Source organism: Plutella xylostella, chromosome 27 (genome assembly GCF_932276165.1).
Source record: "Plutella xylostella chromosome 27, ilPluXylo3.1, whole genome shotgun sequence".
Classification (NCBI taxonomy): Eukaryota; Metazoa; Arthropoda; class Insecta; order Lepidoptera; family Plutellidae; genus Plutella; species Plutella xylostella.
In genome coordinates, this window is record NC_064007.1 from 2,314,613 (window position 1) to 2,337,218 (window position 22,606).

General features: G+C 36.3%; 1 protein-coding gene across 4 annotated transcripts in view; it reads left to right on the top strand.

Annotated features, from left to right (window-relative positions):
* Positions 1-21,837, top strand: part of LOC105382906 (solute carrier family 41 member 1) — a 52,429-nt gene extending 30,592 nt beyond the window's left edge. For all 4 annotated transcript variants that reach the window (XM_048631079.1, XM_048631080.1, XM_048631081.1 and 1 more), the window contains 9 exons: positions 6,421-6,525; positions 7,443-7,509; positions 9,746-9,858; positions 13,815-13,959; positions 15,129-15,275; positions 16,279-16,426; positions 16,670-16,875; positions 17,233-17,381; positions 18,133-21,837. In XM_048631079.1, the coding sequence (XP_048487036.1) occupies positions 6,421-6,525; positions 7,443-7,509; positions 9,746-9,858; positions 13,815-13,959; positions 15,129-15,275; positions 16,279-16,426; positions 16,670-16,875; positions 17,233-17,381; positions 18,133-18,318 (1,266 nt within the window). In that variant the 3' untranslated portion in view covers positions 18,319-21,837. The remainder of the gene's footprint in view (positions 1-6,420; positions 6,526-7,442; positions 7,510-9,745; positions 9,859-13,814; positions 13,960-15,128; positions 15,276-16,278; positions 16,427-16,669; positions 16,876-17,232; positions 17,382-18,132) is intronic.
* Positions 21,838-22,606: the final 769 nt, after the last annotated feature.

Consider the following 22,606-nt stretch of genomic DNA (forward strand, 5'->3'; position numbering starts at 1 on the left):
ATTTCACTGAGTGAGTGAACCTTGTTATCTACTGTTTGTATAAATAACTCTGCAATTATTCCATTGTTGTGGTACGGGTGGGTCTGGGACCAATACATAAGTGGTACCTATATAATATTATATTATGTACAATTGTGCATATTACAAGAGGTATATAGCTACTTATGTTAAGGATTACATCACACTCAATAAGATGACCGCTTCTATGCAATAGAGCGTTTATAAAAAAAATAACCCACTTCGAAAAAAGGAGAAAGTTCTCAATTCGTCTGTATGTATGTATGTCTTTTTCAGTATGCTGTTGGATGCCTTTCCATTTAAAATAAGTACACACACAATATTTTTCAAAAAGGTAGGCGTGACTTGTAGGCTTAGCTTGTAGTAGGTCCATATAAGGGTCACTGTGCAATCCTTACTAAAATATTATAAAAATGTGAAAGTAACTTTGTCTGTTTTTGTTTACTCTTTCACGGATTTGAATGAAGTTTGATATACAGATGGTCTAGAGAACCTGAGAAAGAACATGGGCTACTTTTTATCGCGGAATTTCCACGGGAAAACTTTTTAAGGCGAAGCGAAGCTCGCGGCAACAGCTATAATCATAATTTCATAGAACAATATAAATCCTAATCCATATTATTGTTACATCAGATAAGATATCAGCGAGGCAAATATTTATTTCAAATCGTTTGGTATTAATCATAAATAATAATGATTAATCTGTATTTAAGCAAGCGGAAAATGCCAGCGTAAATCCTTTCTATTTTCAGTGGCTAGGTAATAAAAAAGCATATGTATTGTGGTACTTGTTCATTTTTTTTTACTATTTGCCCCATATTAATAATATTTTGTTTTGTTTTTACCGGTAGTCCTTAGGTACTTACTACAACTTAAAAAAAATCTTTTTACACACCACTTATCCAAATTATTCAAACTGTACAAAATATTCAAAAATAAAGTACGTAAGTAATATTTATTTTTAAATTCTTTGGCTGAGGTATTTTTTTAAAATAAGTAAAAACAAAATCACCTTTCAGTAATATGCCCTATATTTTTGAACTGAAGGTGAGGCGCCATGTATAGCTAAATTGGCTGTAATAATAATAATATCTGTACCTCAGAGGCAAACAATAACAAGTTCACTTTTTTGAAAATCGTTTTTTTACGGATTTTGATATTTCAAAGTGCACTCTATTCAGTTGTAAAAATAAATATGTCGTATCTGCAATATTTTTAAATTTTCTTAGAGTGAAAAAGTAATAAATTATAATCAGATACAGTTTTATAACAATTTAAACAGATTTACAACACGCCATTGATAAATGATGTCGTATCGAATACCATGTTAAACTAGCAATTGACAAGATGACAAGTCGAGATTTCATCTTTCGGACAGTCAAGTACCTATACTTACTGATAAAATCTACAATACTCGGAAAATATTTAAAAGAAGCGCGAGGCCGTTATTAGGATGAGACCCCGTTGGTGCGTTATTTATGGGAAAACTTCGAAAGTCAATGGAGTCGCACTTCTAACGAAGGCGCCCGGTCCACTGCTAGAGTCCAAGCGTCGCGTCGCATAGTTAGGTTAGGTACTTACCTAATACCTATGTCTCATTTACTGTATTCGCCTGATAGGTCGTGAGCCGTGCTTATCAACGTTTTAGAATGAAAACAATTATACACGTAAGGTTAACTAGACATTAAATACTTCTCACATAATATATTATACTACTTATATAGTCCACTAATATCCTCAAAGCTTGTGCTTACTCATAGTGTACGCACGAGCTTAATCGCCGGATAAAGTAAACTGCTATATTTATTTATAATGGCGTCTGTAACGAGATAATTCTGTTCACAATTGAACATGATGGGGTGATGAGTGTGATGATTATTTGATGACTTTTCAGTGAGATTTCACGCTTGCGGGAATGAGGACTAAATTTAAATTATTTATTATTAAAAAAATAATAAATGAAAATCAGTTTAGCCGTTGGAATTGCGAGCTACTCAACCCCAGACAGATATATGCGAGCTTGGTATAGGTACTTACACCCCCACAGCAAATATAATAGAATAGCTCATAATATTGCACTGCAATTTCCAGTATTCAAAACCAACAGTTCAAAATTGGATTGGCCAATATTTAGTGAAAACAATACACAGCGCATTTCGCATGCGACGTCAATACAACATGCCTGTTTGTGGAAGGCCGTGAAGCCTTGAACAGTTGCCCGATGCACGTGTCGTATTCAGAGCACCCTGTACAGTCAGCCAAAGAGATATGTAAATCCCCTTCAGCGCAAACACTTAAATTTTATGATTTACAGAGCCGCGACCACAGGATTCGAATCCACCGTTTACGTTGCGTATCGTCTAATGTCACTGTCAAAATGTAAGGCCCGGGTCTCCTATTTACGCCGTAGATCGCGTCCAGCGTCACGCCGTAGGCCGCGTCACGATGCTCACTATAGAAATGTACTGATGCGGTCTCCCTCACACGCCGACGTTGGCGCGTAGAATGAGCATTGTGACGCGGCCTACGGCGTGAGTCGTGACGCTGGATGCGATCTACGGCGTAAATAGGAGACTCAGGCCTTAGGCAAATTTGTTAGTTCCAATGGTGGCATTCGTTTTTTCGCATTTGTATTTATTACTTTTTCACTCTAATATGTTTGTGTAGATTCGAAAATACTATCGAATCCTGTGCTCGCGGCTCTGATGGTAAATAGATTATACACTGACGAGCAATGATAAAGCGACAGACATACATATCTTGTGTCGTTCTGACAATGGAAGATGGAACTTTTTCATGGAGCGATTAAATACGGGGTGAAAGTTAGTAGAGAAATACACTCACGGGCAAAGAAACAGTTCTACTAGCAAATTCAGACACCAAATGGCCCCATTTTTTTTATTAAGTATTTAATTAATAGGAAATTTGATCAAAATATTTACGTTTTTAGTTGATAATATTCTGGTGCTTCGTTAAATGTGCTTAAATATTGCAGAAGACGTCATTAAGTTAGTTTTTTCCGTTAAGAAGAAATTTGGTTTTTTCATTGCCCGTGAGTTTACCTACCTACCCCTCTGCCGAAGATACCCAGCAATTTATGTAATGTCCACAGATAACAACCTTATATTTACCTTACTTAAACTATACCCGTGCCAGGAAAACTGACAACTTCATAAATAAATAATTAAGTTAAAAGTTTACAGGAAAATGTGGAAAACATAACAGGTGTCCTATTCCGGCTAACTCTCCGTTTCTAAAGCGATGATGAATTTGTATAGTACCTATATACATACTATATACCCTCGCGTAATCCATGGATGCTCAGGGTTTCCACTTCCGGCTTAGCAATAAAATAATGATTTATTAAGATATTATTTAATTATTCCATATTCGGCTATTATACATAGATTTTAAAACAATGATTTGGAAAGACCAGTTTGATTTTAGAAACCAATAAAATTACTTATCGGAACCTATTGAATTTATTTCTTGCCTATTCTATTATGTTATGAATGAAGATAATTGGTTTTCTTAGTGTGTGTAGTAAGTAAGTAGTAGTAGTAAAATCTCTCAAAATGCTTTTAGAATCAACTTCACTAAAAAATTCTTTGCATATTCAATTGACTATCGCTTTGGAATCGCAGTTGAATGTAAGAATAGGGCTCCTATGTTTACATTGCCATGGTTATTATTACTTCCCTTCACAAGGTGCTTTACTTTATGTGCTCAATAAATATGTCAAGTTGTTAAGAATAATATTGCACATAATCATCTAAGGAAAGATTTCACAAACTAACCCGAGTTAAGTAGGGATAGTTTCTATTAACATATGCAATAGATTGAATATTATTCATTTGTACACAAACAAGAACATAAGTTACCGACATTATTTATGGAGTTGACTGTTGATACTAAAATTAAATTAAGTATTATGTTTTTATTATTATGGCTGATTGCTGATTGTTCTTTACATGCAAATCGGAAGGGAGCTTCAGTGAGTTTTGATAATAATAAGTATGTTTGTATGTTCACAATTTTCATTTATTGAGTCCGTTAATGAGTTCGTTTGTTCATGTCCACGTGTAGAAAATGTTATTGAGTCGACAGTAGTTCACTCAGAACAATAACTGCACCAAGTGACCTCCTAGAATACGGAGTCGGAAATGTCGAAATATCTCCTCTAGCATCCCTCCACTCTTTAGTCTATGTCACATTGCAAAGTCAATGCCAGTTTGTCAGACATCAGAGGTTATGTTATGAAAGAAGTAAGAAAACAAGAACACGAAATATCCAAAAACTATTACAACTTAGTACAGCAACGCATGCACGCACTTTATTACACTCTCAGTATTTCTCCCTGCATCTTGACCATCCTGGAACCATTCCAGTCATCATTAGCATGTGAATTACATCCGAAATTCTACATAAACGCATCAACCTAGGGTATCGGCGACAAACACTTGACCTGTAGTCCAGGGTAGGTCACCTTGGTGAAAGGAGCGTCAGTCAATGACTGCCCAGGAAGCGGCGGACGTGTAAAGGAACCGGGCCAAGCCACGCAAAACTGCAGCGCAGAGCTAACCACAACTATCGTTGTATTAAGCGAGCCGATTGCATGACAATTCTTCTTAGAGAGGCTAGGCCCAGAAGAGCTAGCAGAGGGCGCATTTAAGACGTGACGAAAGTTTTGCATCGCGCTCACTCACATCGCGCAGCCTCAAGAGCGATTGCGACGGAGAACTTTTCCTGCAACCACAATCGCAGTGACATGGTGAAGCAAATGCAAGAGATATTGATCTATCTATACGAGCAGCATGAAGAGACGGCCGGCTCCTACTGGAGGGCATTGTTCATGCACACTGACACAGTGCTGCTGAGGTTCTACCCCGGAGGGTACCGCTGGAGACCGTGGCTCGTGAAGCTGACGAATCCAGAACTGGTAGATATACTATATGTCTTTATGATGAGCGACAGCCACGAGCAATAATAATTGCCTAGGGATAGTAGTGTTTTCTTCTAGACAGATTGATCTTTCGAGCAAGTTTCAATCTTAGACACTGAGAAGAACAAATAGGGAGTACTTTTAAGGTAAGTATAGATAGAGATAGGTGAAAACCAAAAGCACTGTTTTGCATACGTTAAACACATACATTACCAAAAATTATATAAAATGAGCTATGGTTGTTGATCTCATAGAGGTTGTTGATCTCATGCAAACCAAGCTAGGGCAATAGTTTCGTTTAGTTACTAGGTAGGTACCATTGTTTGATGTACCGTACACTAACACAATGATAGCGCATGGTCTATCACTCTAATAGACAAATGGAACGAATTACCAGCACATTTATAAACTAAACAATGTTCAGAAGCAGGTCTGCAGGACTGCCCATTTTTAAAACCGATTCTAGTGTTATGTATTTCATTACATCACTCGAATGCATACTCGAATGTACTTATCGTGCAACATCATCATCAAAAAATATTAGAATTCGCTATGTGCGATGCGATTAGGTCCACTTTGTTCAAAGAATTAAATCTAACAAGAAGTTGTATCCATTAAATCATATTTTATTCAACATTTTGCCTAAATTCGATACGCAATACGTTATTACAATCAACACACCTTCATAACGTCAGAGCATTATTTGAGTAAATAATACTTATCATAACAATTCCCTACTATTATTTTGTATTACGTAGATATTTTGCTAGGTGGCACTGAAATCTATACGTAATTGCTGATAAACCAAACTATCAGGTACAATTAAGACCGTAATATTTCATTTAGCATACATCAGACGAGTTCAATTAAGTTCTAACTTATTCAAGTAACAGATTACTTAGGCGCAGGTTCCTATACCTAAACCGACAATCTTTGATTTGTGGACCTGGATCGTCTGGCTTGACAAAACATTAATCCCTTGTTTACCAGGAAACTTTAAAGTATCCGCACTTAGGCAGGGAGTAGTTAGGTTACTAGCGGCACTAATTATATTTCGGGGCATTAAACTTACCGATATTCAAGTTAGAATATGAATGAATTAGTTAATTTCACCACACCCAACCAGGAGTTACCCTGTATCATGGAATACGCCGCACTTACTAAGGACCCTCAGTTTTTAAAGTAATAAATCGCATTCTACCAAATTAGGGCCCCTTTATACTGGAGGCCACCAAATGGCAAGCGCTCCCGTGGACGCCCTGTCCAAACATGGTGCCGAAGCATCGAAAACAAGCTGCGAGGCGCTGTACTAAGCTAGAGCGTGGCCAAAATTACAGCCAAAGATAGACGGAAGTGGCGGACGTTAGTGGAGACCTTCCGCATTTCTGCACTACTGCAAAACAGTCACCCCTTTATAATGCTGTCTCCCTCTATATTCACGAAGTTGTGCTTTGTTACAGAGGAAAGAGGAGAAATGGTGGACGACGCTGATGCAGGTGGCGGTGCCGTTCTTCATAGCGGGCTGCGGCACCATCGGCGCGGGGCTCGTGCTGGGCACTGTCAGGGTGAGTGGCTACTGTCATCTTTAACAACATCATCATCATCATCATCATCATCATCATCATCATCATCATCATCATCATCATCATCATCATCATCATCATAATCATCATCAAAAACACCATAGTCATCTTCAACATCATCAACAGGGTGACCGTCTACCGCAAGACAATTCCTCTTTGATCACCTTCAACGCACTTAGTAACTCTTACGAGGAGCTCCATAAACTTAATTTCCTAGTTCTGTTTAGTTCTTCTCGGTTCTGGGCTGGACTTCCCAAGCTGCAGTTGCCTGTTTATGGCCCTCACACTCTCTCTAGGAACGTCGTCATCATCATCATCATCTCAGCCAACCACATCCAACAACTACCTACGACAAAAATGGCCTGCCAATCACCGCTTGTATTTATGTTTTCACGATTATGTTGGATTGTTTATAATGGGAAATTGAAATAGTTGCCTATGTCCCTCTCCAAACTAAAATATAATAATACTAACCCCCTTATTCATAGAGAAGTTACAGAACATTTTAACTAATAAACTGTTTTGTCCCTCTCCGACAAAGAACAATTTGTTCTTTGACAGAGAGGGACAAAACAGTTTATTAGTTAAAACGTATTGTAACTTTTCTATGAATAAGGGGGTAAGTATATATATCTTCGAACCGTTTCATGCGACATAAAAGCAGGCCAGACAAAAACATGGTTGCACTCAGAGCATTTGTATAAATAAATATGTAGGTGATTGGATCACAACTGTTTAATTTGGAGCATTGATTTCAGTTGATTCGTCCCCAAATACGTTCACTGTAACTGAAAGTGGATGAGTGCTGTGTGCTGTGAGTGCTGTGTTGATTGTCGATTTCAGGCGATTGATGATGTTCATGTTATTTAATTTACAATAATTATCTTATTTTTTTTCAGGATTGGGATGTCTTCGTCAACGTGTCAGCTATATTCGTGCTAGTGCCTTCATTATCAGGACTGAAAGGTAAATAAAACACCAATGTTAATTCAACATACAATGATTATATAATCATTAATCATTCCGATCTCAATAACTTCTATAGGGTAGTCAGCACTTTACAAGTAGTAGCTGATTATATACTCTTTTATAGATTGCAAACTCACAAACCGCTTCCTTCATTAAAATATTGGTGGTTTGTTAGTTTGATAAGTTACAAGAGTGCTACAGTTATTTCTGAAATCGACTTTTCACGCATTTGTACCTTCTTGCTGAGGGTTTTTTTAATCTCATACTTAATCGGTAGGTACTAGGTACAATGTCATTTATACCTCAACAATGTTTTCGATAGCGAGTAGTGTCGCCTGTAAACAAGACATTACAAAATCACACATAAGCAAATTATAAATATTGCCATGTCACAAATATAAGTACATTATGTAATTGTTAGTGTCCGAGCTATATTTATCTAAATAATGTTGACCTTAGGTACATTTTAAATAGATCGTAGGTATTTCCTAGTTAAGTACTTAGTTATTAAGTAATGTAATACGGCAATTACTTAGGCTCTCTTTAGGATACGATATCCCGCCGGAAATCTATATAAGTAATTGAGTAATTTCGTTGATACTAAAAAGGATAGGTAACTTTCTCCTTTTAAAAATTGTTGGTCACGAGAGTAGGTACCTAAGTTGTCCAGAATGATAAGCTGAGAGCTATGAATGAGCCTTCAGCTTATTATATTTACCCCTTTTCACTGTGTTATAAATTACTTAAGTGGTGTTTTTTTTTCGCATAAATGCCAGCTTTGTAGGCTTGTTCTCTACGGTTCCACAGTTACCGGCCGTGTGAATGGCCCAATGTATTTTATACACACCACATTTATAAAGCTATATTTATCCTTTTTGCCAATCAACAAAAACTACAGGAAGCATGTAAAAATTGTAAATCGTCTGAAATGTACGGAAAACGTCGGAAATTGCTCGTAAACACCAGTTACTCGCGTAATGACGGAAAATGACAGATTTTAATCATTGCCTACTTAGGTACTTAGGTACCTACTCAGCACTCGTACTGAGGTCGTTAGCAATAGTATACTTATGTACTTGGGTATGTAGCGCTATTTTTACGTTTTGGTACGTTATCCTCTTATGTATAGGTAGGTAGATCAAAATAATAATGGTATCCTTATGTGTTTATGGAGACTTGAACGGTTCTCTCCCCTTCCAACTCATAAGACTGGGAAAGATATGTGAAACCTGAGAGAGAATAATGAAGGCATAGTGAGTTTTATTGTACGAAGCAATGTCCAATATTAGACGCCTGTTGCCTGATTAATGATGATGATTAAAGTAAATAAGTGAGTTTAAATTTATCTTTGTTATACATACATACATAATATTGTGTTTATAATGTTAGTCTCAGGAAAATCAGGAAATCCCAAGCTGCTATGTGTGTGATAATGATAATTTCATGAGCTCTATCAATAGTACTACTACATAGTAGGTACGTTACTAATGTTTACTCATTAATTTACCAGTGAATTGCCACACAAAAAACACTCATTTTTATTGCAAGACAAAGTCGTCTAGACAAACTGAGATAATGGGGATAGCTGTGATTAAGAAATAATAAACAATCACAGAGCCTTGTTGTGATAATCTCTTTTATTGTATTGTGTTACATTGAATCTTACAGACTGAATGGAGACTGAAAGACACTGTATATTTTTCTTAGGAAAATTCTTGGATTGCGTGAGGCAGTGTCGTTTGTCAAAAATAATAATGTTATGAAACTATCTAGACGATCACAAGTGGCTATGAAATTATAAAACTGGTAGTAATACAGATTATATTGCTATCAGTTTCATTATTTTTTCAGCGGTATTTCATTAAAATAAAATTTATACGGTTCGCAACCTATCACTGCGAAATAGGGTGACTAGCTTGCGATTCACTCCTGACTACCCTTTCGGGGATGACAGTCGTGACCGTACGTATGTATGTCCCATCTGAACGTTAAACCAGAAGCCCACTAGTGCCGCCAACTGTGAGCGTTTTCCCCTAAACTACCTCGATTCACGACATTTTCATGATAATTCAAATTTTTAGAACCTATCTCCCAATACCCAGTGCCTAAAATGTCGAAGCTAAGGTCATTTCAGCCAAAAGCGAACATTTTTTTTTCAATACGCAGCGCTAGTTGGCCTTGGGTTTTACCCTAAACAAAAGCATGCACATTCACACTACCTACCTCCCTGCAGGCAACCTGGACATGTGCCTGGCGTCGCGGCTGTCCACGCAGGCCAACCTCGGCAACATGGCGTCCGCCAAGGAGGTGGTGTCCATGGTCGTCGGCAACATCTCGCTGGTGCAGGTCAGTACACATATACTGTGGCTAAAGTGGTATCATCACTACCCATCACTTCCCCCCTGCTGGGGCCCGGTTCTCCTGCCAATAGAATGAAGGAAGGGTTTTAGACCCAGTCCACTACGCGGGCCCAGGGCGGATTGGTGGATCCCAACACAAGCAAGCTTGTGCTGAAAGAGTTGTAGGGTAAGTGGGCATCCCGACTGTCAGATGTTTTCAAGCTGAAAAGGGCTGGTTCAGGTCGTCATGTTGTAGAACTTTTGTTGTGCGTCTTGGATATTTGTAAAAAGCAGGTTACGACGGTAGCTTTATGCCAAGTTTCACCATAGTATCTTAGATGATTAACACCCCTGTTACATTGTAATGGCATCTCCATATTAAATACTAGACAGATGTGTCAACCACTAATCCGTTGTTACGAGTATGATCTAACAGAGTATGGTGAAGATGGGGCTTAGTGTGGTGGAAAGGAACCTCCACGAATAACGTATCACCACTACCTTCACTACACTACACGTTAGTTAAATAATGATACAGATGGCCGGCAAACCGAAAGTGTTACGTTTTGTTTAAATTTTCAGTTTCCTGGTCACCATTGTTTGAGATCAATGTTGAGTAAATATGTGAATATGTACTATAGTTTCAATGTAGGTTGGTAACTTGGAAAAACAAAAATGATTAGTAGGCACTTAATTACTGATTTGGAAGCGTGTAGGATAATTCACAATCAAAGGTACACTTAGTGGAGATATATCCAGAAGGTACGTTCCTACATATCTCTGAAACAAACTGGTTTCGATCGCGATTCCTTATCGCATATCAATCTGAAAGTTGGATACATACTATCTTATCGTACATTAAGATTTAGGTACCTACATTACAATCATCAGTTGATAAGTCACCGGATGATACAATCTGTAGGTACCTACTTAATCTAAATTTAGTGTTAGCTCGTGCACAAAAACAAGTGTTATAGACAATTTATCTATCATTGTTATTAGAAATAGGTGTCACGTTTTTTTTCATTCAAAATAATAATAATGATACCGTAGTGCGATGTTTGTTGGTATGTGTCTATGAAGTTCCATGTGCCTACCGACTTAACAGATGAAATACGCTAGCAAATATATTTTCTCTATTCTTTACAATAGTTTCATGCACTGCACAGTGAGTGAGAGTGAAAAAATTGGCAAGTCAGATTATAGTCGTCCCTAGTACGTCGAACGTGTACACACGGCCACGTCAAATGGTTGGCAGGGCACACTAACGTAGTGTATGTGTGCACACTAACGTTGTCTTTGTGTGCATAAACGCAGAAATCGGTTTACACACCAGTAACAAACCACACACACACACACACACACACACACACAACAGCACAAACGAGTTTGCGCGTAGGCAAACGCCCGTATACCAGCTGTGACATAAACATATCAATCGGTAGTGTTAGTTAAATAGTTATATAATTGAAGTGAAGCAAAATTTCACTGCTTGTGTCTATATACTTCGTAGCTCATTGGTAGAATGTTAGACTTATGAAACATAAGTCGTGAGTTCGAGTCCACTGATGGTTATTATTATTTTACTTAATTCAAATTTTGCGTTAATTTAAACGCTGTTGAGTATAAAATCAATTTATTTGAAACTGAGAAAAGACTACAAGCTGCATAGCTGTCGACTATTTCTCTTCGCCAAAAATATATGATTCGTTCTTCATTTGAGAATTAAAACCATTCTACCCTCATACAATATGAATAAACGAAATTTGTTTTTAGTTTTAGTGACAATTCACCTCTGCGTCTGCATAGTGATTCACTTTGTGATTTGTCAATTTAATTAATTACTCTTCGCAGTCACTATGGAAAGTCTTAACTTAAACTAAACCATGTTCAAAAAGGCGGAGATAATTGTATTTATATGAACAAAATATTATAATTAGTGAAATCGCAAGACGTTTAACGGTAAGTAACATAGAATTGCAAATATTTTATTTGACTGTTAGAATATTTGTATTTGTATGAGCTAAGTATTTGTTTTTTTTTGTTTGCAGAGGAGAACTGTTCACTTAATCACTTATGGGTTCACCGATACGCAGATTCGGGACATGTAGACAGTGCATATGATACGGATGCATCACCACGCCATCGAGAAATCGTAGCTGCACATAGCGCTGATCACAACACATAATCTATCCTCTATCCCTACAAACCGTACGGGTTCACTTGCGTGCTGCTGGGTTGCGGTGTCGGAAGCCGGCGAAGAAAATTGCTCTAACCGATCAGCATCGTCGAAACAGAGTGCGTTTTGCGACTGACTATTTTAAACTTTGATTGGTGCAACAATGTTGTGATATTTAGTGATGAAAAGTCAGACAAGGATGGACGTAAGATATTATGGCGAAAAAGTGGTGAAAATTATAGTTATTGGGGTTAGCTCAGTAATTTTTATTTTTCCATTTGTATAAGATTTTAGTTATTTTGTTAAATACTTATCATTATTTACAATTATGGGTAAGCCAATGTGTTAATGATGTTATTGTTACTGAGGTGAGAATAAGTTATCTTATTTCTAGCTAATTAACATGTTGATTCATATAACTAATGACTTGCCTATTTACTTTAGTGAAACATCCAGTCTATCCTTGTCTGATGTTTATTATGATTTAAAACTGCAAATTGAAAATTTCCCTTATTAATATAAACTACAACTATGTTTTAAAACGAAAAACAACAAAAACGTAACATCCTTAATGTTTATGTTACGGCAAGAATAAATTTGGTAATTTTAACACTTAATAACTTGTTTCATTTACTTTCTGTGTTGCTTTTATTCATATATACTACAATACTATTATTAACCATCTCAAAAAATAAACTAAAGTTATTAAAAAAAAATAAAAAAGGAATATTGTAAGTTCAGTGGGATTTGAACCACCATACCGATTCATGTAAGTTTTGTATCATACCAACTGAGCCATTCAATCAATTACGATGCCTTGCAAAATTTTGCTTCATATCATAAAAACAAAGAATCATTGTCACTGGCACAACTACATGCTTACAATATCCGTGTGTGGGTTGCCCAGAACTAAATAATTACGTCGACGTAGCCGACACACACATATACTACCTGCGTTAGTGTGCCCTGCCAACCATTTAACGTTGCCGTGTGTACCTTCAAAGGATAGTTGATGAAAAAGGGCTCTTGCTCTTCAAGTGATGTCATTTTTAATTATGTATGTACCTACTATTGAATACCACTTTCATGTAAGTAGGTAATAATTACAGTGATTCCCTATCACATCAAAAATTGCCCACATCATTAGGGATTTTTCAACCTGATACCGCATACCGGTGCAAAGTGGTATGACATCATAGATCGATTACTATTTTAGATTTGAAAATCAGATAGGTTCATAAATATGTGTAGGTCTATACCTACACATATTTATGAACCTATCTGATTTACCTATTCTTTTCTATTCTATAGTAAGCCTTTGTACCTATGTACAAAGGCTTACTATAGAATAGAAAAGAATAGGTACAAAGAATTACTAAGGGTTACTATAGAATAGAAAAGAATAGGTACTGGGGGACACACTAAATAACAAAAAAAAACTAATCCCCTTAGTAAACAGTCACGTGATATTTGAACAACAAAGTAAGAGACATGGCTCAACCAATTTGTTTTCAGAGAATTTTCAAAGGTATCAAAACAAAAGTTGTTCAGAATGACCACTAGAGTCACCTCCTTCGATTTTTACCCGCAGACCACACAAAACCCCTCTCAACCCCAATAACAACACTTTTTTGCACTCCTTTTTACTTGTTTTCCTGTATCTCCTGTAGGTTGGCCGGTAGAAGATGCTCTCAGCACTAAGCCCATCTTTTGTACCTACATTTATATCTTATATAACGTGCAATAATGACTTAAATTAATAACAAAACCCTCCAAATTCGCAGGTGCAAGCCATCGTCGCCGCAACAGTGGTATCAATATTCGCGATCGTGGCCAACTCCGTCACCGACGGCGTCGTGAACGGAGACAACGTGCTGCTGCTCATCTCCTCGGCTGTCTTCACCGCCACCACCACCTGCTTCGTGCTGGGTGAGTCGAGAGAGGTGGTGTTCTCTCTTTCCCTCTTGTAGGAGGGCTCTATCTACCGGGAGGGATGTCCTGTTGTCTCTTTTCTTCTTGCGGGCGGGGGGAACAGTCTACTGGGAGACAACGTGCTGCTGCTCATATCCTCGGCTGTGTTCACAGCCACCACCACCTGCTTCGTGCTGGGTGAGTTGAGAGATGTCGTGCTGTCTCTTTCCTTCCTGTAGGAGGGTGGGGAATGTGGTGTGGTCTCTTTCCTTCCTGTAGGATGTCTCTGCCTACTGGGAGACGTAGTTGTGCTGCTCATCTCCTCGGCTGTGTTCACCGCCATCACCACCTGCTTCGTGCTGGGTGAGTTGAGAGATGTCGTGCTGTCTCTTTCCTTCTTGCAGGAGAATGGCATTGTCAACTGGGGGATATAGTAGGGACTGTCTTAAAGAAAGAAAGAAACATTACATACAAAACATACAAAGGTTCCTGTCCAGAGCGTCAAAAAGGCACCAGCTCAGCATGTGCTGTGGTCCCATTTTTTTTAAGCCGTAGCCAAAGTTGTTTTTTAAGGTGAAAGGGGGTATCTCAGCTCGTAGTTTAGAACTACGTACTGACTGGTTTTTTATGACGTCTGAAAATTCATGATGTATTGACCGAGAAGTTTTGCATGAAAAAGTATTCTACGAGGTCAACAACAAACGTTATTCAGAATTTGTAACATAATGACGTGCGTATATTTTACTTCTATGATATTAATAGAAACACTTGTGTCATAGAAACCTACTTACGGCCTTACGGCCGTGCCCAAAAATATAAGTACTTAAATAACAATAACAATAAAACGGACCAAAAACTCAATGCACCAAATTTAAGTCATAACAAAGTCCAAATACCGAAGCTAAAGAATAAAGGAGCAAAAGATATATTTTGCCATCAGCGCCTTATAAAGTGTACTTAGAGCCACTTTTTTGATCCGAAGTTAACTATAACTAGTAGTCATGTGTCAAGCATGACAGCTGTATAAATTTTGTTGGTTTTTGACTGATGATTGTGATTTTTGACCAACGGTTAAATTAACTACCTACGGGTCAAAAAACTCACTCTGACTCTTAATGTGTTCAGTTTTTAATCACGTTTTACGAAAGTTTAGCCGCCGCTTTTTAACACAACGCCGTTGATTGCAGACTTCGTGATGGTGATGGTGATCTACGGCTCGCACCGGTTCAAGGTGAACCCCGACAACGTGGCCACGCCGCTCGCCGCGTCCATCGGAGACATCGTCAGCAATACTGTCCTGGCCGTGACTGCGCAGTACATGTACGAGCAGATTAGTAAGTTCACGGCAGTTCTCTTCAGTGACTAACGATCATTAGCAATTCAAAAGCGTTCAGTATAATTACAGTGGCCTTCGGACACATACAGGCTTTTAAAGAAAACTTTTGCAAGTCGTACTCAAGTCATAGAACGCGGACTCGTGTGTACCCTCTAATATAAGTGGCTCGTGTGAATCCTGTGACGACAACTTATGAGATTAAAGTCACGAGTTTCTGCATTATAAATAGACTTGGTGAAGCCAGTGATTTCTCTATTTTAGCTAGCGCATTGTTCATAAGTATGGTTTGACAATAGACACAGACATACAAACTTACTCAATTTCTGTCTTTATAGATTATTTCAAAGGTTTGGAATTTGAGGTGTGCCTTTTATGTATAAACACCGATTACGTAACTAGCATGTGCCAGATTAAATAATAAACATTGGAAAGTAATTAGTGATAGAAATCTCGCTACAGCTGTAACTATCATAAGCCTTAACAATTGACAGTATCTTCGCATTAATCAGATATATTATATCGGAAGGTTTCTCTACATTTGCGTCATAAGTTTTATCTCAATACCTAATCAATTAGTAAATAATATTGCATTTTTTATGTACCTGGGTAGTGCCTAATGTTTTTAAAGCTAGATTTTATCATTATCACTTATTCACGTGTTTCTTGCATTATTCTGATATGTAAAATAGCATGCTTACTTTAATCTTATATTTTTAGATTGATATCTATCTCAATTCTATTTAAAATCTTTTATCGGACAAGGACATCCAATTTTGCATTGAAGTCCTTGTATCCTTGGAGTGAATTTGAGCTTCAGTTAAAATACAACCTGATGTACAACATATCATCATCGTCATCCTTAGGGCACATACATCCACTAATGGCTTATGCCATTTCCGTGCGACATTTCCCTTTATTTACGTGATTAAAAAAACTGATCTGTTTCATCTCCGCTACGATTCAATACGTTATACCTAAATACATATTTGTATTATTTACAGAAATATCGTTATGGCAGCCTATAGTCCTCATCTGCGTCTACTACAGCATCCTCCCCATCTGGGTGTACATCGTGTACAAAAACAAATACACAAAGAAAGTTCTCACTACTGGTTGGACGCCGGTCATTTCTGCACTTTTCATCAGCGGGTATGTACCTAGTCTATATCAATTTTATTGTTGATTATCTCTCTCTCTTGCTTTCTCTTAAGTGTTTAATGGAGAGTAGCCTAGTACTAAGCAATACGGATCCTGTGTCATAATTTTAGTCTTCTTGAGATTGGAGAGACCCTAAATTTCAAATCTTTAGACCCTTTGGTGATACTAGTAGCTGTTCAGCGAAATTCCAGATCAAGTGGCTTCTAATCCGTTTTCCAACATCTTATATTCCAGTGTGGGCGGCATAGTGCTCGACCAGGCCGTGGACAGGTACCGAGGCTACGAAGTCTTCCAGCCGATCGTGAACGGTATCGGAGGCAACCTGGTCTGCGTGCAGTCCTCGAGGCTGGCCACTCACCTGCACCAGACCGCCATCCCTGGAGTGCTGCCTGAAGGGACGAGGCTGATCGAGTGGCCATGGAAGACGCTGTTGTTCGGAAGTGAGTTTTGTGAAGCATTCTTCTTCTTTTTTGTTGATAGACTAGCTGATTGTTTTGACAACATGATTTAGAGATGTCGATGGCTAGATGATTTGATAAGTAATTGAGAGACTGAGAAGTGCGTCAGAAAAAAGGGGAGGCTTTTAACCCGTAAGTGAAAACCTAACATAATATAGAAACGAAATTTATCAGAGCTAAACTCAGACCAATTGTACAGTAAAACAAATTGCAACACATAAATAAACCTGTACCTTACATTTTTAATCACTCTTTCGCATTTTAACCGACTTTGGAGAAGGCGGTTCTCAATTTGTCTGTACTTACACTATTTTTAATCATTCAATTTGAATGTTACAGCTGCGGCAGCTAAAGTGGCTCGCATGTTGCTGGTGCTGGCGGTGGTCGGTCAGATCATCTTCATGGTGGTCGCTGACTTCGTGTACCAGGGCCTCGTCACCATCCAGCTCGCCTTCGGGCTCACCTACATCATCTGTTCTGTGTTCCAGGTATGTTATGGTGATATTTATTTTATTACCGCTGAAACCAAGCCTGTGGGAACATGAATTCCACATTTATTTGAATTGATTACCTTAAAAATGTATTGTAGTCAGGCGTGATATCTTGATTTCGGACGAAGAAGTCGATGCATTGATTTAAGGTCAATAATCGATGTAAAAATTGTAACATTCATGCCCGTTATTAAGGATTAAATTAAGTTTTAATTCCACAGTAAGAAGATTGTGTATGTAGCTGCTCTTATTGCATTAACTGATACTGATATGTCATTGAAAAGTTATTCAATTCAGTGGAATGTTGTTACAAATTCTTGTTACTTGATATATATTACAAAAACAGGAAAATAACTTAATTTGCAGAAATCGACATTTGTTTAAACAGGTGCTGTAAGAGTCATGCGCAGATATGTACTATTGTGTTTAACTAAAGAAATAAATTATACCTATGTTGAATCGTATTAATTTCCATGTTTGAACAATAACAATGTCAAAGTCACTAAACTGAATATTGATTAGAACTAGAGTTCAATATCTGAAGCAGTATATGTTAGGTACAGTATTGTGTGAATCATAGAATAATTGGTACTTGGTTTAATTATACACAACACACAAGGTACCTAAATAGACTTTCAAATTGTGACTGAAATTTTGAATCAGATCCCACTATCCAACAGATATTATGCAAAGTAATTATTAGTCAATTAATTCATACGGAACTAATAAAATTTGTTTGAATTTCCAGGTAATGGTATTGTTATACTTGGCATACATTCTGGTGCATTACATGTGGAAGCTGAAGAAGGACCCAGACAACGCAGCCATCCCTTACTTGACGGCACTCGGTGACTTACTAGGATCAGTCTTCCTGGGCCTGGCATTCGTCATACTATCACTATTCGGCTTAGAATACGGTAATAATGCCCAGTGAATCCTTTTTATGTATATTAGGATAAACTAGTACACTCGACCTGACTTCAGGGTATTACCAGATCCCAGTAGACAATGATTAAGGGAAGATTAATTGAAAGGTCTTCGTTAAGACTAAGAAATCCAGATGGTACCGTGTTTTGGTACAGATTTCTGTGCAGTATAGTATTTCATCAAGTGCCAAGAACCTTGAAAAGTTCCTCACAAGAACAGTATTTTTATAGACGATATTATTGTTGATGGCGTATAGACGCATTCCATTTTTACTTTATTTAACATGAAACATTTTTATTTTAACGATTGGCTTCTTATGAAAGTATTGTGATGTAAATGCAATTATTTTAAAGTAGAAAGAGACTTGACAAGATTAAGAAATCTTGAAGTAGACAATAATACCTAACGTTTCAGATATCAGTGATGATGGTGTAGTTAAGAGTATTTTTTATGAGATTCCATGTCATTTTTACAACAAATATTGACATTTTATTATATTTTCAGGTGTGAAATATTAATTATCCAATCCAATAAGGTTTAATTTCATTTTATCATCAATATATCAATCATGAAATTTAAAATATTATAGGTAGTTGTGTATATGTATTTAGAAGTAGCTAATTCTAGTGTATAGGTAGACCGAGAGTACAATAATGCAATTATTATTATTAGCTAAGTAAGATACCTAACTTAAATTGTAATTATATTAACTGCTAGTAATTTTATAAGTTAAGAAATATTTTTAAAACCATCAATATTTTTTCAATCATTTGATTTAGGCCTTTAAAGAATTCTATTGTTAAAATTATCACGACTGTCAATTTCTTACTTGTTTATTAATTCATACTTTAAAAAAATGTTATTTGGTCTGTCTTTAGAATAATTTCCGATTCACATTTTTTTTACAAAAATTTCTAAAATATTACTTAAATTTTTACCACAACCACAAACACTAAATAGTAATTTTTTTCTTTTGCAAATTTGCAAAACCATAATGACTGTGTTTCACTATTTGTGGAATAGTCTGCATAAAGGTTATCTTACTTTTAAAGAGATTTTGAAACCGGCTCTTATTTTGTTGTATCAGATATAACCAACGCAGATACAGAATCAGTATGAAAATTAAAGAACAGAAGCACGAACTAAACTGTAACAGCTAACTTTTCATTTTGATTTTTCATCTGCGACCGTTATAAGTACGGTCATGTGCAGAGAAACCTGACCCCCCTCTCATAGTAACAATGTTTCTAAGTGGGGTCAGATTTCTCTGCCTTATACTGTACTTCTTAAAACAACGAACTTCATAATTTGTACTTGATGCCTTTCTGTAACGGTTATGATGATAGAGTTCCTAAATGTTATGAATTATGAATCAAATGTTTATACTTAATACAAAATCCATATTTTTTGTAACTATAAACCACATAACGCTTTGCATTTATGATTAAAGGAAAAAGTTATACCATATAGAAAATGGGAAATACTTATGTAAATAAATTGATAAATGTTTATTATTAGTGATCGCGTATTTTTACACAATGTGATAGAATTTCGGTTGCACAGACGTTGAACAACAAAACGGACACATTGATCATCTTTGAAGTCGTTCACTGATTTAATTTCACCCTGTAAACGAAGTGAAATGATACAAAGAATTCAGTCAGAAATCATCTTATACAAGTCTTGTATATAAAATGGTACGAAGTTAATGATTTAATATTTAAACAGTCACAAAAGTTCAGGCGCATTCCTGTAGTTAAATTAGCAGATTTAATTATTTACGATTACACGATTCTTGTCCATATCGGGAGGCAATGTGTTTAGAAGATCAGTTAAAATTACTGTAATTATTTGATAAATATGAGACTCGTCTTTAAGGTTTTTATATCCAGCGTGAAAAAGTGAAATATAAATTTAAAAAAACTAATTCTTTGTAAAATACAGCATTAGCCCTATTTGATAGACAGATCCTTATGCCTGGTGAATCAACTTTTGATTTTCCCTTGAAAACATACAAATGACAAATATAATGTATCTATTTGACAGCAGCGGTCATAGGGCTCATTATATTTTACAAAGTAGTAAGGGCTTTTAGACAAGGGTAACATTTATTGAATAAACCGACTAACTATACCTATACCGACCCTTAAAAATTAATTATACTTGGGGTCACTTTTACCAAACGCTAAACGTACTTAAAATTGTATTTAAATCAAATTTTTAAATGCATTTTGTACTAACTGACAGACGTTTGACAGGCTACTAAATACGTTTAGCGTTTAGTATAATTCCACCTTAGACAAGGGTTACATTTATTGAATAAACAGATGAATTATACCTATACCGACCCTTAAAAATTAATTATACTTATTAGTAGATTAACAAAATCTTGTGTTAGGTATATTGAATGAATGATGTGATATGAATTATGATACATTAATGTGTATTTTTTTAATTAGTTGTGTAAATAGATAATTGTTATGTAGTTTGTAAGTATGTTTGTTGCCTGATGATAATGACAGTATACTCGCATTAAAAGAAATATTGAAGAAGAAGTAGGAATTAATTAGCACCTACGTGTAGGTAGTTTTTAGAATTTTATTGAAACTTTGATGTACAGTTTACAGCGAAGAAACCTGACCCCCGCTCAGTAGCATTGTCACTCAAAGGGGGGCAGGTTTTTCTGCAGTCCACCTGTACATATAGGTACGGTCAGCTGCATAAGTAGCTATACACTTTTGTTCCTTGTCAAAGTAGCTACGTATAACAAACTGACAGTGTTTTAATAGGCAGTTAGTGAGTTTGACAAGGTAAAAAGTGTACAGCTGCTTATGCAGCTGACTGTACATTCAAAGTTAGATTGTGGCATTCAATTTTTCGTTGCGTTGGTAGTGACTATATTTTTCTTTTATAATAACATAAAAACTCATGCATGTTTATTGTTATGATTTTATTACCAACTTAACGATTGTATCAAATCTTAATCAATAAATTAAAGAAAAAAGTCTAGTTATCAATTCAGTGTCACTGTGGCACCAAATTTATAATTAGCGCTATAATAAGACGGTTTTAAAATTACGACAAAATCCATAGAGGTAATGTTAGTTTTTATAGCCATGTCTTAGTTTCAGCATCTAAATGTAAAAATACCTATATTGATTTCTTAATTACATTTAGGCCTACTTTCACCATAGTCAGTTAGATGTTAGATTATTAACACCTAAGTTACATTGTAAGTGTAATCTAAAATAAAATATCCATATTGAATTCTTGACAGATGTGACAAAAGTCAACTATTCTCTTGTTATAATGTAATGATCTAACAGAGTATGGTGAAACTAGGCCTTACCTGTATTTAAAAAAATACGAATGTATTGTATCTACAGAACCTTGTTAACCAATGTTTAATAAAAGCATCACTGTAAAGTCAATAACAATTATAGTTATTATACATAATATACAAATTATTGTTTAATGTAGTTCATGTTAGGCGGCTTCTGTGATAAAATATCATAATTTAATTTAATTTAAAAAAAAAACCTCTGGTCTAAATATTGACGTCCGAGAATATAATAAAAAAATGTAACTATTATTATTTTAAATAAATGAAACTTTAAAAAATCCTTTGTTTGATTTTTACGTTCGATTGTTTAACATACCTACTTATCGGCAGATATGTCAGCACTCATAATTATAAATAAGTAACAAGAGACAAAAAAAAACAAGAATCGAATCCGATGAGAGGATTAATGCGCTTTCATACAGAGATAAACTCGTTTAATGATTTCTACCACCACAGATACATATTTATGGTGAATCGCGTTATAGTGACATTTATCTACGTCGACAACGAACCCGTGAAGCGGCAACAGTAATTTTAGTAATTTCACAAATCTACAAGTGGCGCCGTCTATCTACATTTTCCGAATCTCCCTAGTCGCGGAAAATTATTCTTACATTCAGAGTTTCAGAGTAACTAAACTAGATGGCGACACATGTCACGTATAAATGCTGTACTGTAACATAATGGCTGTAATGTAACCATCTGTAACAGCATGAAAAATCCTATTACTAGGTATTGTAAAAGTGATATCCGAAAAAAACTCGGGCAGGAAATGACAAATTTTCATGCCTTTTTTCTACTTTCAGAGCATGAGTGGATAGATTTTTTTTCGTGGGGCCGCCCTGTTACATTTTGTAAGTACTTGCATGTATTTGAGTCAAACTGGGGAATTAATTTCAATTTTGTTAGTTAGAATTGTAAGGAGAGAAGATTACATCTGTGGGAACTGGCC